At 34.0% G+C, this 13,742-nt stretch overlaps 1 protein-coding gene and 1 long non-coding RNA gene across 2 annotated transcripts; one reads left to right on the top strand and one right to left on the bottom strand.

Moving 5' to 3' along the window:
• Positions 1-7,453: 7,453 nt before the first annotated feature.
• fand (Pre-mRNA-splicing factor SYF1 fand) lies at positions 7,454-11,126 on the bottom strand. The gene is made up of 4 exons (XM_075313462.1): positions 10,953-11,126; positions 10,188-10,885; positions 8,786-10,118; positions 7,454-8,122 (listed from the first exon to the last, which is right to left on the bottom strand). Exons 1-4 carry the CDS (start codon positions 10,995-10,997, stop codon positions 7,547-7,549), a joined length of 2,652 nt encoding a protein of 883 aa, XP_075169577.1. The 5' UTR covers positions 10,998-11,126; the 3' UTR covers positions 7,454-7,546.
• A 929-nt stretch (positions 11,127-12,055) lies between these two features.
• On the top strand, positions 12,056-12,545 carry LOC142241678 (uncharacterized). The gene is made up of 2 exons (XR_012723755.1): positions 12,056-12,274; positions 12,332-12,545. It is a non-coding gene; the product is annotated as an uncharacterized LOC142241678 (long non-coding RNA).
• Positions 12,546-13,742: the final 1,197 nt, after the last annotated feature.

The following is a 13,742-nucleotide window of genomic DNA, read 5'->3' as shown; positions in this document are numbered from 1 at the left end:
TTATTGCAATATTATCTATTATAATCCAGTTAGAGACAAGTTTTTGGGTGTAAAAATATCCCTGGAATTGTAAGTGTGGAATTTTAAATGTTTTAACGATTTTAGCTTGCACCAACAAAGTGCACGGGAGAACTTGCAATGGACTTTGATAGTACGACCGTAATTAAAAATATATTTAAAGTTATTGAATTTATTGAAAATTTTGTCAAAATTTTATTTCTATAGAAAATTTTGTCAAAATTGTATTTCTGTAGAAAATTTTGTCAAAATGTTATTTCTGTAGAAAATTTTGTCAAAATTTTATTTCTATAAAAAATTTTGTCAAAATTTTATTTATATAGAAAATTTTGTCAAAATTTTATTTCTATAGAAAATTTTGTCAAAATTTTATTTCTATAAAAAATTTTGTCAAAATTTTATTTCTATAGAAAATTTTGTCAAAATTGTATCTCTATAGAAAATTTTGGTCAACATTTTATTTCTATAGAAAATTTTGTCAAAATTTTATTTCTATAAAAAATTTTGTCAAAATTTTATTTCTATAAAAAATTTTATTTCTTTAGCAAATTTTGTCAAATTTTTATTTCTATAGAAAATTTTGTCAACATTTTTATTTCTACAAAAAATTTTGTCAAATTTTTATTTCTATAGAAAATTTTGTCAACATTTTATTTCCATAGAAAATTTTGTAAAAATGTTATTTCTATAGAAAATTTTGGCAAATTTTATTTCTTTAGCAAATTTTGTCAAAATTTTATTTCTATAGAAAATTTTGTCAAAATTTTTATTTCTATAAAAAATTTTGTCAAATTTTTATTTCTATAGAAAATTTTGTCAACATTTTATTTCTGTAGAAAATTTTGTCAAAATTTTATTTCTATAAAAAATTTTGTCAAAATTTTATTTCTATAAAAAATTTTGTCAAAATTTTATTTCTATAAAAAATTTTGTCAAAATTTTATTTCTATAGAAAATTTTGTGAAAATTTTATTTCTATAAAAAATTTTGTCAAAATTTTATTTTTATAGAAAATTTTGTCAAAATTGTATTTCTATAGAAAATTTTGTCAAAATGTTATTTCTGTAGAAAATTTTGTCAAAATTTTATTTCTATAAAAAATTTTGTCAAAATTTTATTTCTATAAAAAATTTTGTCAAAATTTTATTTCTATAGAAAATTTTGTCAAAATGTTATTTCTATAGAAAATTTTGTCAAATTTTATTTCTTTAGCAAATTTTGTCAACATTTTTATTTCTATAGAAAATTTTGTGAAAATTTTATTTCTATAGAAAATTTTGTGAAAATTTTATTTCTATAGAAATTTTTGTCAAAATTTTATTTCTATAAAAAATTTTGTCAAAATTTTATTTCTATAGAAAATTTTGTCAAAATTTTATTTCTACAGAAAATTAATGTACCTCTTAGTTGGAGAGATATATTTATACTAAACGAGAACATTTTCACAGATTTCCGGAGGACAATAAAGGCAATAGCAGACTTTAGGGTTCGATCGCGAACCGTATTAGATGGCAAAAGAATTATCAACGAATACCCAGAATATGGCAGGATTATATGGGTGCCGGAACAGGCTGGAATAAGAGGAAACAAAAAGGCAAATGAAATGGCGATCAGAGCTTGGACACATAGAGAAGTGAGCTTAGAGAACGCAAAACCCATAGAAGCAACGCTATACAGAATACGCTTTGATTTATCCTGTTCGTTATATCGGTCCATACTACCATAATTTTCAATCTAGTCACCGTTATGGTCACCTCATATTTGACCCATTTTGCTATAGGTCTGATGAGGTACTGTATTGTCTCTAAGACCTTTGTGGACGAAGTCATCATAGTTCCTTAACCTTACCAACATAATGGACGCACATACTTCATTCAATTTGCATATTTTGATTCAAAATTAAATGACACAAATTATGGTCAAAGTTGTTCTACAAACAACTTCTTTATTGAAGAATATGTATAAAACATCATGATGCCATGGAATCATTTTCGAAATATCTCAAAATATAAATTCCAATTTAACAGCATCAAATATCAGTTTTAAGTCTAATGTAATGTGTCAAGCATTTTAATCGCTCAAATTGTCCCTCATCATTTGCAAACAAATCCCCCAGAATAAGGCACAAAACAAGAATTCGAACACAACTCAAGGCTCCACCTCAAATGAAGTTATGTAGTAAGTACGAGATGTTGAATTGCATTCTCCATCGTCCTTCATCCAAGAAAACACTGGAAATGTTTACATAGACTATGTTGTTTACCATTTTTGTGTTAATACCTCATTGTTTCGATTCCTCTCCCTGCCATCAGCCATCAGCTCTTTTGTTTGCTCTTATCCGGAACTTTTATCTTCTTTCATTATAAAGAAGACTTGTGATGCAACAATGTATTACAATGTTAACATGTCCCTATCACCAGCAGTAGCTAAGCTAAAGAAAAGCAACAAAAAGGAGGCCGAGTAGTAGCAGAAACATCAGCTCTTTAACAACATTGTCTTCCCAGATAGTTCTATATATTTTGTTATGTGGTTTGGTCTACTGATGATGTAGCCAACCCAGTAAGTTCATCCAATCGGTTCGAGTAGTTGTTGCAGTTGTAGCATAATTTGCGGCTTGTCTTGTACAGAGATTTTAAGCATCAGCTGCATATTCCATGCACCGACAAAAGGGGCTCACCCAACTCATGTATGGGCCCCCATATATTTTAAAGGAACAAATGGATACTTAGGGAAAATTTTGTACACACTCGATATGGAGTTCATTTGTACATATAGTACATAACATTCACATACGCTTGCCGAAAACAATGTCCTTGCTTATAAAAGACAGTGGCAACTATAATATGCATGTCAACCGCCATGTTTCTATGGCTGAGATTTAGGTTAATTTGTGAGACATGTGAACATAGATCACAAAACTTATAACACAAGACCGGAAAAAGAACTCCCCACCAAAAAAAGGGACCAAAGCACACGTACACATAGAGGCAAGTTTTGTTTTAGGAAGAATGAAAACAACAGGAAAGAATGTTAACACAAACATCTAAGGAAGAGGAAACATGAAAGTTTTCTTCGAAACAGGAATAAATAACACAATAATGGGGCTACAGACAATAGATTGATAGGGTCATACAGGCTAGAATATTTCATAATCCATTAAATTGAAGAATGTTTGAATTTTAAAGCTACCTTACTAAAATTATTGCAATTTACAACTTTTCGATTAAAATACTACACAGAATAAAATATAAAGTATGACCAAAATATTTCCAATTAAATTAAAATTTTAATCAATTAAACAAATTTAATATATTAATTATTCCAATTAATATTATTATTAAATAAAAATACATGTCCAATGAAAATATAATAAAATATAATATAAATAAATGTATGTAAATTATATGTTTAATTAAATAAATTAAAAATTAATTGAAATTGTCGAAGGTTAAGTTAGTGTTGAACTTCTCTTATCAATGAGTGCTACTTGATTCTATGTTTAGCTCAATGACAAGGGGCCTCCTTTTTTAGCCCGAACGGCGTTCCACACCAGCATTATTGCTGAAAAAACTGTTTGATGTTTGATCGCAACTGGGATTGAACGCATGGTCCTTTTATACATTGCACCACAGTGGCTCTCTAGTCCAACTAAATAATCAAGTTTAATCACGTATACATTTTTCATGATTAAAGGGTCCTAAGGATGGCATACGACTGGACAAGACCCAGGGTCCAGAATGTTAAGCCGGAGAAAATAGAATTATGCCTATTCACTAGAAGGACTAAAATTATGGATGCCACAACAATCCATGATCGTATACCAGAAGCGATCATAGCTGCCGACGCCAGTATGATGGTCCTGGGAGAATGGGATCATAGAACAGATACCAGGGGGAAATAACTGCTGCACTGATTAATCAAATATGGGGAGAGGACGTGACTATGCATTAAAACTCGACCGAAGCATCGGCTTCGGCATTCGGCCAAAAATCGATTATCGGCCACGAATCGGCTTCAAGAGGCCTATTAACCGAAGCCGAATAATTTATTTGATATTGAATTGTCCAAGTGTAGAATTTGTCTCAGTCAAAACAGTACAAATAAACAGTAACAGTACAAATAATACGTAAAAAATTATTAAAAATCTTGTTTTGTTACTATAATATCAAATGAATTGCCTTTTTTGTTGTTGTATTTATGCATTTGTTTAAAAAAATATTCTAATATTGAACTAAAAAACACCAAATTTCTTTAATTACAAATTTGAGGAAAATATTATTTGGAATACTAGAACTCTATTGATTGAATTCTCTCAACATGTTGTCCAGAAGGGCGTTGGTTGATTAAAGAAATAAATAAATAAATAATCGATATTTTAAATAATCGGCTTCGGCCGATTATTGCTTTTTTTGACGAACATCGGCTTCGGCCAAAAAAACCCGCTTCGGTCGAGCTCTACTATACATACATGTGGAGGACCAAGACACCGAGATCCTATTCCGATTACCAGTCCACAACATAATCAACCACCCGAATACAGGCTTACCATATGTGTATGTCTGCCATCATGAGACTGGGAAAACTGGATCCTCTTTTTAACCTAACCTAACCTTAACCAATTTCAATTAAAACAAGTATATACGGCCGTACACCATGAATTGCGTAGAAACTTCTTCTAAAGACTGTCATCCACAATCGAATTAAGGCCGGTACTATGTTCATTTTTGCGAAAAAAAAAAAAATTATAGAAACCATTATTTTGCACATAGAAAGCGGTGTTTATTTAGGTAACAGGGAGCGCTATTTAACAGGAACCGATATTCAATTAAGTTGGTGCTTGCTGCTTGCTATTACAAAATTAACATTTTATTCTTCCTTGGGCAATTAATCTGCTCCTCCTTTGATCCTTTGTATATTTTCGGAACAAAAATATGATCCGTGTTTGCGTTATAAACCCACAAAAATAATTTTAATTAATAAAAAATGATTTCTTAATTCACATGGCAAATGACGCCATGCTATAAAAATAGTTTTTCAAATCGAAAAAACAAAGTACCACAAATGGAAAACATTTCGCTAGTTTTTCGCATTTTTTGGTTTTGTATGGAGTTTCAACGCGAAAACCGAACAGAGTGCCGGCCTTTACTTGGCAAGGTATCTTAAAAACACCGTCTTCTAAATTGTAAGTTAGTCCATACGTGGTATATATTAAAACTAAAAAAAGGCCGATTAAATACGTATATAATTCAGTTTGACAAAATTCTCTATTGAAATAAAATTTTGACAAATTTTCTATAGAAATAAAATTTTGACAAAATTTTCTATAGAAATAAAATTTTGAAAAAATTTCTTTAGAAATAAAATTTTGACAAAATTTTCTATAGAAATAAAATTTTGAAAAAAATTCTTTAGAAATAAAATTTTGACAAAATTTTCTATAGAAAGAAAATTTTAACAAAATTGTCTATAGAAATTTGGAAAAAATTCTTTTGAAATAAAAATTTTGACATTTTCTATAGAAATAAAATTTTGATAAAATTTTCGATAGAAATAAAATTTTGAAAAAATTTTCTATATAAATAAAATTTTGACAAAATTTTATACAGAAATAAAATTTTCCATAGAAATAAAATTTTGGTAGATTATTTTTGGCTCGAGTGGCAATCATGATTATGAACCGATATGGACCAATTTTTGTGTGATTGGGGACCGGCTATATATACTATAGACAGATATGGATCAATTTTGGCATGGTTGTTAGAGACCATATACTAACACCACGTTCCAAATTTCAATCGGATCGGATGTATTTTGCTACTCCAAGAGGCTTCGGAGGTCAAATTTGGGGATCGGTTTAATGGGGGCTATATATAATTATGCACCGATATGGACCAATTTTTGCATGGTTGTTAGAGATCATATACTAACACCACGTACCAAATTTCAACCGGATCGGATGAATTTTGCTCCTCCTAGAAGCTCCGCAAGCCAAATCTAGGGGTCGGTTTATATTGGGGCTATACGTAAATGTGGTCCAATATGGCCCATTTGCAATACCATCCGACCTACATCTATAACAACTACTTATGCCAAATTTCAAGTCGATAGCTTGTTTCGTTCGGAAGTTAGCGTGATTTCAACAGACGGACGGACATGGTTAGATCGATTTAGAATTTCACCACGACCCAGAATATATATACTTTATGGGTGCTTAGAACAATATTTCGATGTGTTACATACGTATCCAGCAAAAAATACTTCAGCAGCTTGTTTCGTTCGGAAGTTAGCGTGATTTCAACAGATGGACGGACATGGTTAGATCGATTTAGAATTTCACAACGACCCAGAATATATATACTTTATGGGGGCTTAGAACAATATTTCGATGTGTTACAAACGTATCCAGCAAAGAATACTTCAGCAGTAAGAGTTTAGTTGCGCTTTTTGGTATACAATAAAGTAGGCAGTACATCCACACTGCATGAATCGATGGCAATAACGTAAACGAGTAATCAAACTAGTTTATGATCATTCGTTTACGTTATTGCAACCAATTCATGCAGTATAGATACATGAAAGGTAGTGCTGTTTTCCTTCACGCCAACAATGCTATACTCAAGATTATATACCACTTCTGAGCAATATTTCTATTAAAATGAGCCATTATATCAGCGCTATGTAGAAGCTGCTCTAAACCGGGACATACCCCACAAATATCAACGCTGATTCGATTGTTTTGTAAGCAGTTGGTACTGCCTCTCTCCCTTACAATCCTGCTGAAATAGTGCTCCATTGTTTGTTCAAATTTTTAAGCTTAGACCTACAGTAGAAACGAATTGTGCTCGTCGTATCAACTACTATCTTTTAACCGGCCACAATTGGATGGAAAAAAATGAATGCTAGTTCGAGATTGATATTACATTGAGCTGCGGCCAAAGAGATTTGCATCGTTTGTTGTTTTTTTGTGAATTGAATTTTGATCAACATCAAAAGTCATTAAAGGATTTTTAACATTAATAAAGTAGACATCGCACTTTCGGTTTTTTTTTGCAAAAGTAAGACTTGCCTTTTATTATCCCTAGAGTGAGCAAGGATAATCCACCGCTTTACCTATGAGAGGTTCCAGGGTCAACGCTTCAATTTCAGTCTTTTATACCGCTTTTTTCAAATGAGAACAAAATAAACCCTGCACTCATCCTACCTCAACTTCATTGAAAGTCAATTTTTGAAATGAACAGTTCCGGGGAGAACTCGGTTTGCCTACTACATACAGTTTTCTTTACGGATGTGGCACAAAAATCTGAAAAGTATGACAATTTGTAGCTCAATATTGCCGCCACTAAGATGTTACAACCCTACAACCAATAACAATTTCACTACATTTGACAAAAATAGTATACTACTCCATTTTTATAGTGGAACAAAAACAAATCTCTTACCTTTTCTTAAAAAAAAGTTTATGCGTTTATTCTTTATTTGTCTATGTTATCAGTCATCGAAATGTATATCATTACCCTTTCTTTCACTTTCAATCATCGTCCTCATCATCATTTGTTTTTGTCTTTAGGCCACCAAACACTTTGGATGGTATTGACTTTTGTTCAATTCTCAATTTCTTCATAATCAGATCGTTATCATCTTTACGCGTAGCCCCCTCATTGTGGGCACCATCATCGCCTCCGTTTTCATCCTCTTCTCCATCGTCTTCGTCGTCTTCTTCATCACTGTCACCGATATCAATCTCATCGGGATTAACAACTTTATCCTTGGCCATACCACCTTGAGTCTCACCACGTACAAACATAATATTGCTGGCACTTTGTGCTTTAGCTGGCGGTGCTGGTGGTGGTGCCATATTTCCTTGTTGGCTAGCGGCGGATGCTTTAGCATCCAATTGCCGCATAGCATCGGAACCAGCAGCATCTGCTGCTGTATTGCCTGAAGTCATAAACTGAGCAGCCATCATATTAACTTGAGTATTATAAGTGGCCTGTACAGAGCGTTTGATACGTAACATCTCACGCATGGTATCTTCATTGCCATGACGGACTTCAAACTCTTTCCAAGTTTGCCAGAAATCTGCTGTAATACGAGGATCACAAACCTGAAATGCAAATAAGGAAAAGAAGTGATGTGATTAAACATCGGATATTTGAAAAACTTTAGAGTAACCAACACTACTACGTGTGGAGGAAATCACATTTTAATGGAAATCATTACAATTTTTTTAGCACAGTGATCGCCGATACGATAAGTACCGAACTAAGGATAAAGCATAATGGGTCTTGTACAATATTTTAAACAACCTGACGAAGTGTTTAAATATGGGATTATGGGCTATAACTGAGACCATGACGCGTCCGTGAATGTATGTATATCGATTCACGAATCTAATTTTTCTATAATAGGATTTTAGATAGACTAGGTCAACCCAATAATGTTACAAAATGTCAACATGGGCAATACTTTTCCAATTATTTGCTATATAAAACGATTCATTTATCTATTTCACAGTTCTATGGCAGATATTTGGATATAACACGGTCTATATTATAGGCTTTGTGGGTTTGGTTTTTAAAAGCTTGTACTCCGGTATATAACTTTTGTTTTTAATGTAGTTTCGATTTTGACATACAGGAGTCATTAGTCATAGTATCACAATGGATTGAATAGCCTAAGTGAGGCTGAAACTAAATCGGTCTGACACCTTAACCTAGTCATAGTAATTTTTGTTATAAATGCCTTTTTTCACCCTCCACCAACTTACCTGAGAACAATGGGCATATATAGCTCGAGCTCTATCAACTTCACCCAATTTTGTTTCCATTTCAGCAAATCGTACACACATAAGACGCATATTCTCTTCCGGCAAACTTTCAATGGCCTTCTCGTAGATTTCACGTGTACGAGGTAAACCATAAATTTCTGCTGCCTTTTTCACAAAAATATTATACATGTCAAACATTTCCTCAGGTTTGACAGCACTTGTAGCTCTATCATAGACGGCCATGGCATGACGGGCCAATCCGTGTTCTTCTTCCAATTTCGCATATAACAGATAGAAATATTTTGCATGTTCAGGAGGACAATTCTCCAGACATTGCTCAAACAAATCACGGGCTCTTTCTAGCTTGGAGCCACCGTAACGTTTTAGGAATTTCGTTAAATATGCATTCCATATATCATAGACATTGGGCCATTTAAATAAGGATATACCCTTCTCATAGGCTCTAAAGGCTTCCTCAAAGTAGTTATGTTCTTCCAAGAACAGGCCATAATTTATGATAATTTGTGGAGTACATATCTTCAAATCGATAATACGATCGTAGACAGCCTTACAGGTTTTGAATGTACCAAACGATTCCTCCAAATCGGCATACAAAGACCACACCTTTAAGGATTTATAGAGACGCATTTGTACAGTTTCTGTATCATCATGATAGGCCACTTTTCGTTTTGGCATTACGGTGGCCTTTTGCATGAGCTTCAGAGCTTCTTCGAAATTTTCCTGGCGTATTTCCATTTCAGCCCACTCGCACCAGACACTTGCCAAATCTTCCACTTTTACATATTCGACTTCAGTGGCTCTTTCGAAAACCACTCGAGCATCATCTAATTGATTATTCGATTCGTAAAACTTGGCAAACTCTACCCATAGGGTGTGCAATTTTCCAACTGCCAATTTGGGTTGTACAGTCTGCACAGCTTCTGTATAAGTATTGATGATTTCATGAGGTTTATCCTCGTAAAGTTTAACGCGCTTATGCCATTCATGCACATTATGGGGATTTTGTCTTAGGAGCACAGAATTCAATAGAAGCAAACGTCGGTCCATTAAATGCTCGAAGCGTGCCAAACGCAATTCAACATCAATGTCATCCTCTTCGGTGGCATCAGGATCATTTGCCACCATTTCCATTCGCTTATTAAGAGAAAGTTCTTCAAATTGGGCATATTCGTCAAAGACCTGAGTAAAATCACGAACAGTACGCACAGTTTGAATGGCTTCCTCATAGATATCTCGGGCGCGATCGAATAGACCGGAACGAACATAATAATCCGCCAAGCAGTTCCAAAGATGACCCAACTGATCAGTATATCTAAAAAAAAATTGGAGACAATTACAATAAAACTAATTGAATATTTCCCCAATTATTATCAGTGTTTACCTCCTTAGACCACCCCTGATGATGGCATCGACATTCAACGAATGAACTTTATCGGGATTTTTCGATATCAATTCACATAATTCTGTCCATAACTGATGACTGGACTTGCCATGCTTTGAAGCAAAATGTTCATTATCCACAATACTGGCCAATTGCTGGGCAGCATCATCTAAACGATTAACACTTAACAAATATTCAATGTACTCTTCTGCATCATCGGGGGCCAATTTCAAATAGCGGCGGAAAACTCTCACTCCCGTTTCAGGAATATCATATTTCTTAACAAACTTCAAATATAATGGCCATATACGATGATGCTGGGTCACCGGTAGAGCACGTAAAGCTCTATCAAAAACATGTCTGGTCCTCGTTATTTTACATTGACCCGTCATGAATGTACCATAATCCATCCAAATACGTGGCATTTTATGCATAAACACAAGAGCTCTTTCAAATGTATTATTGACTTCCTCATACATGGGATCTGTAATACATTTCCCGCGCACCTGCTTCCTACGAGTTCGCAGATAATTATACCAGATTTTATAACTTCCGGGCAATTCTTTCAAAGCTCTTTCATAGACAATATTTACGGCATTGTTAGGTGCCCGTGATTTGTGGTCTATGTAACGCAACCAATGTTTCACAGAGTAAGCATTACGTAGAATTTCCTCCTCGTAGGGAACATCTTCATCAGGCTGATGGATGAAATTTGTTGGGAAGCAATCAGTACATGTACACTTTGCTTAATAAAGACATACTCACAAATTCAATTTCCATTGTAATAGAAGGCGCCAGTGTTAATGCCATTGCAATAAGTTATTGTGGATGTTCCAGAATATAATTTCCAGTTTTTAAATTACTCGCAAATATATGGCCAGCAGTCAATGTAAATCAAGGGAAAACAAACGTTTTAACGTCACATTGCTGTCAACCCCAGCCGCTAACAGCTGATGGTGAAACTTAAATTAAAGCGTTCAACGGCCATATGTATAGATGCTTTAGAAATGTGTAATCACATCCTTAGCATCTGGCGGCAAGCGAACACACGTACATAGATTACACTACCTTCACACCATGCTGGAATTTGTAGTTTTTTGCTTCACATTCGTATGGAAAATCAATCATCAACTCTTGGAAAAGCGAAATTTCGAGCATAGTCTATACGTAGTATTACACGTTGCTGATAAAGTAGTTTTATTTGTACAATAATGTCGAAGATTTCGCACGAAATCTTCAGTTCATAGATATACATTTCAAGAGAAATACAAGCTAGCTGCCAACATTGTTTTATGCACTTTACAGACTATCAGTTATTCCGGACGGAATGTCGGTGAATCTTACAGTGTCGGATCGATACGACTTGTCGGCGATGACTGAATAATCGGTAAATGTGTTATCGATCCCATAAACATGCAGCAGTATCGATTATGCCTTCGGACTTAACTTATAATGTGCACAATACATGGGATATGTTCGACACGAGCACTGTCGTCCGGAATCACTGATACTCTGTAAAGCGCATTACAGTGTTTCCAATCGATACGAATTGTCGGCGATGACTAAATAATCGAATAAATAATGTGGCCAATAAATTTTACTCACGCAAGCTCACGCACGATATTGTTTGGTAGGACTCACGAAAAGAAAACTTGTACTCATGCAAGAAAATGTCGTGACTCACGAATAATTTTAGGAGTAATTTACCTTATCGATCTGTCCGAAAACATGAGCAAATTCTTAATATCCAAGGTGCCACTAAAATTGTAAATGAATTCAATTCGTAAGCGTTTTATGTCAATGGGCGAGAATATTTTCGTGAGCGTATTTTTCCGAAATTCATTACGCGTGAATCCCCTGCCAGCATTTCAAAGTTCCATTTCATCCTCATCGTTACCACAGACTCGTAAATGTCACTTCAACCATCATGAAAAGGTACATCAAAAAGTACATGAAAGTATTTTGCCATCCCTACTACGATTTTATTTTTTGTGAAACGCCAAGCGCAACCAGCTTGTTATATTTAATTAAATAAAAACGAAAATAAAGTTCTGAAAACATAGATTATACGCTTAAAATTGTTAAAGGTATATTGGTGAACAATTTGGTGATTTTCCAAATGGAATAAAGTGATTGTTTTTCAGATATTTTACAGACATGCTGCTTCCATCAAATAAAAACACTAGTTGATAGACGCTGCAACATGTAACTCGCTACTTGTAACTCAACATCATCATTAATGCCAAAAATTATTTAAAATGTAATGTGATAGTGGTATAAATGTTATATTTTTAAGAATTTGTAAATGTTTACACAAATTAATAAATATCTAAACAAACGTGTTTTACTCGACCACAATGATTCTTTTACAACTATCTTAAAATGCACTTTTTCGGATTGTTTGGAGGGTCCCTTATTGGCGTCGTTCTAAATTGATCTATAAAGGCACCTAATAATTGCACTCATGCGAAACTTTTTGTAGTAACTTTTGCGTGGTACAACTTCTCAATAGTGACGGCGCTTTTCCGACGAGTTTTTGATATCGTATACGATTGTTTTCGACGTGGTGGAGATTCTCAGAAGTGTCGTCAAATTCCAAAAATGTTGGCAGGGTCACGAACATTTTCATGAGTCAAGACAATTTCGTTTCACGTGCACACCTCTAGCATAAGGTAAGTACTATGTTCGCTTTTCGAGTTGAAATTTTCGTGGTTACTTTATTAGAACAGTTCAATATAAAGCAGATAAACTAACTCAATTGATTCACAGTTTCTTGTTCATCTAAATTTTGGCAAGACATTATAGGAATATGTTTGTTTTCATTTATAATTTTGACTATTTCAAAAAAAGTAATCGCGAAAATAAAGTGATTTTCAACTCGAAAACCGAACGTCAAGGCATATTAATTAAAGGTAAAGTCACGAGCAAGCGTGTGTACCCCCCCCCCCCCCCCATGATATTAATAATGTCAAACTAAAATGGCAGATCACTCAAGTTTTGTTTGTATGTGTAGTGTTGTTGTGTTTGTGTATGTGTAGTGTTGTTGTATTGTTGAATACATAAATAAAACATCAACATTGTTGAATACTAAACGTAAACAAAGCCTTTGACAAGATGAATGTCGATATTAGTCACCTGATTGCATGACTTTACCTCTTTAATATGCCTTGACCGAACGTAGTACTCACCTATAATGCGCTTTACAGATTATCAGTTATTCCGGACGGAATGTCGGTGTTTGTAAAGAATCTTACAGTGTGTCGGATCGATACGACTTGTCGGCGATGACTAAATAATCGGTAAATGTGTTATCGATACCATAAATATTCAGCAGTATCGATTATGCCTTCGGACTTAACTTATAATGTGCACAATATATGGAATATGTTCGACACGAGCACTGTCGTCCGGAATAACTGATAGTCTGTAAAGCGCATAAACCAAAATAAAATTTTGGTGAAAAACCGAACTTGCCGGTAAACTTGATGTGAAAGCCTGGCAACCCTATATATTTTGTGTAACCCTGTCGAAAACATATGCCTACTTTGTAATCGC

This window comes from Haematobia irritans, chromosome 5, assembly GCF_050003625.1.
Source record: "Haematobia irritans isolate KBUSLIRL chromosome 5, ASM5000362v1, whole genome shotgun sequence".
NCBI classification, from domain to species: Eukaryota; Metazoa; Arthropoda; class Insecta; order Diptera; family Muscidae; genus Haematobia; species Haematobia irritans.
Note: the sequence above shows the minus strand (reverse complement) of the source record. Positions and strands in the feature narration are given on the sequence as shown.

Coding starts and splice junctions, on each gene's coding strand:
- fand (XM_075313462.1), bottom strand. CDS start 10,997: ATGGCATTAACACTGGCGCCTTCTATTACAATGGAAATTGAATTT. Junction 10,886..10,952: donor TTACAATGGAAATTGAATTT/GTGAGTATGTCT, acceptor TTCATCCATCAG/CCTGATGAAGATGTTCCCTA. Junction 10,119..10,187: donor ATCAGGGGTGGTCTAAGGAG/GTAAACACTGAT, acceptor ATTTTTTTTTAG/ATATACTGATCAGTTGGGTC.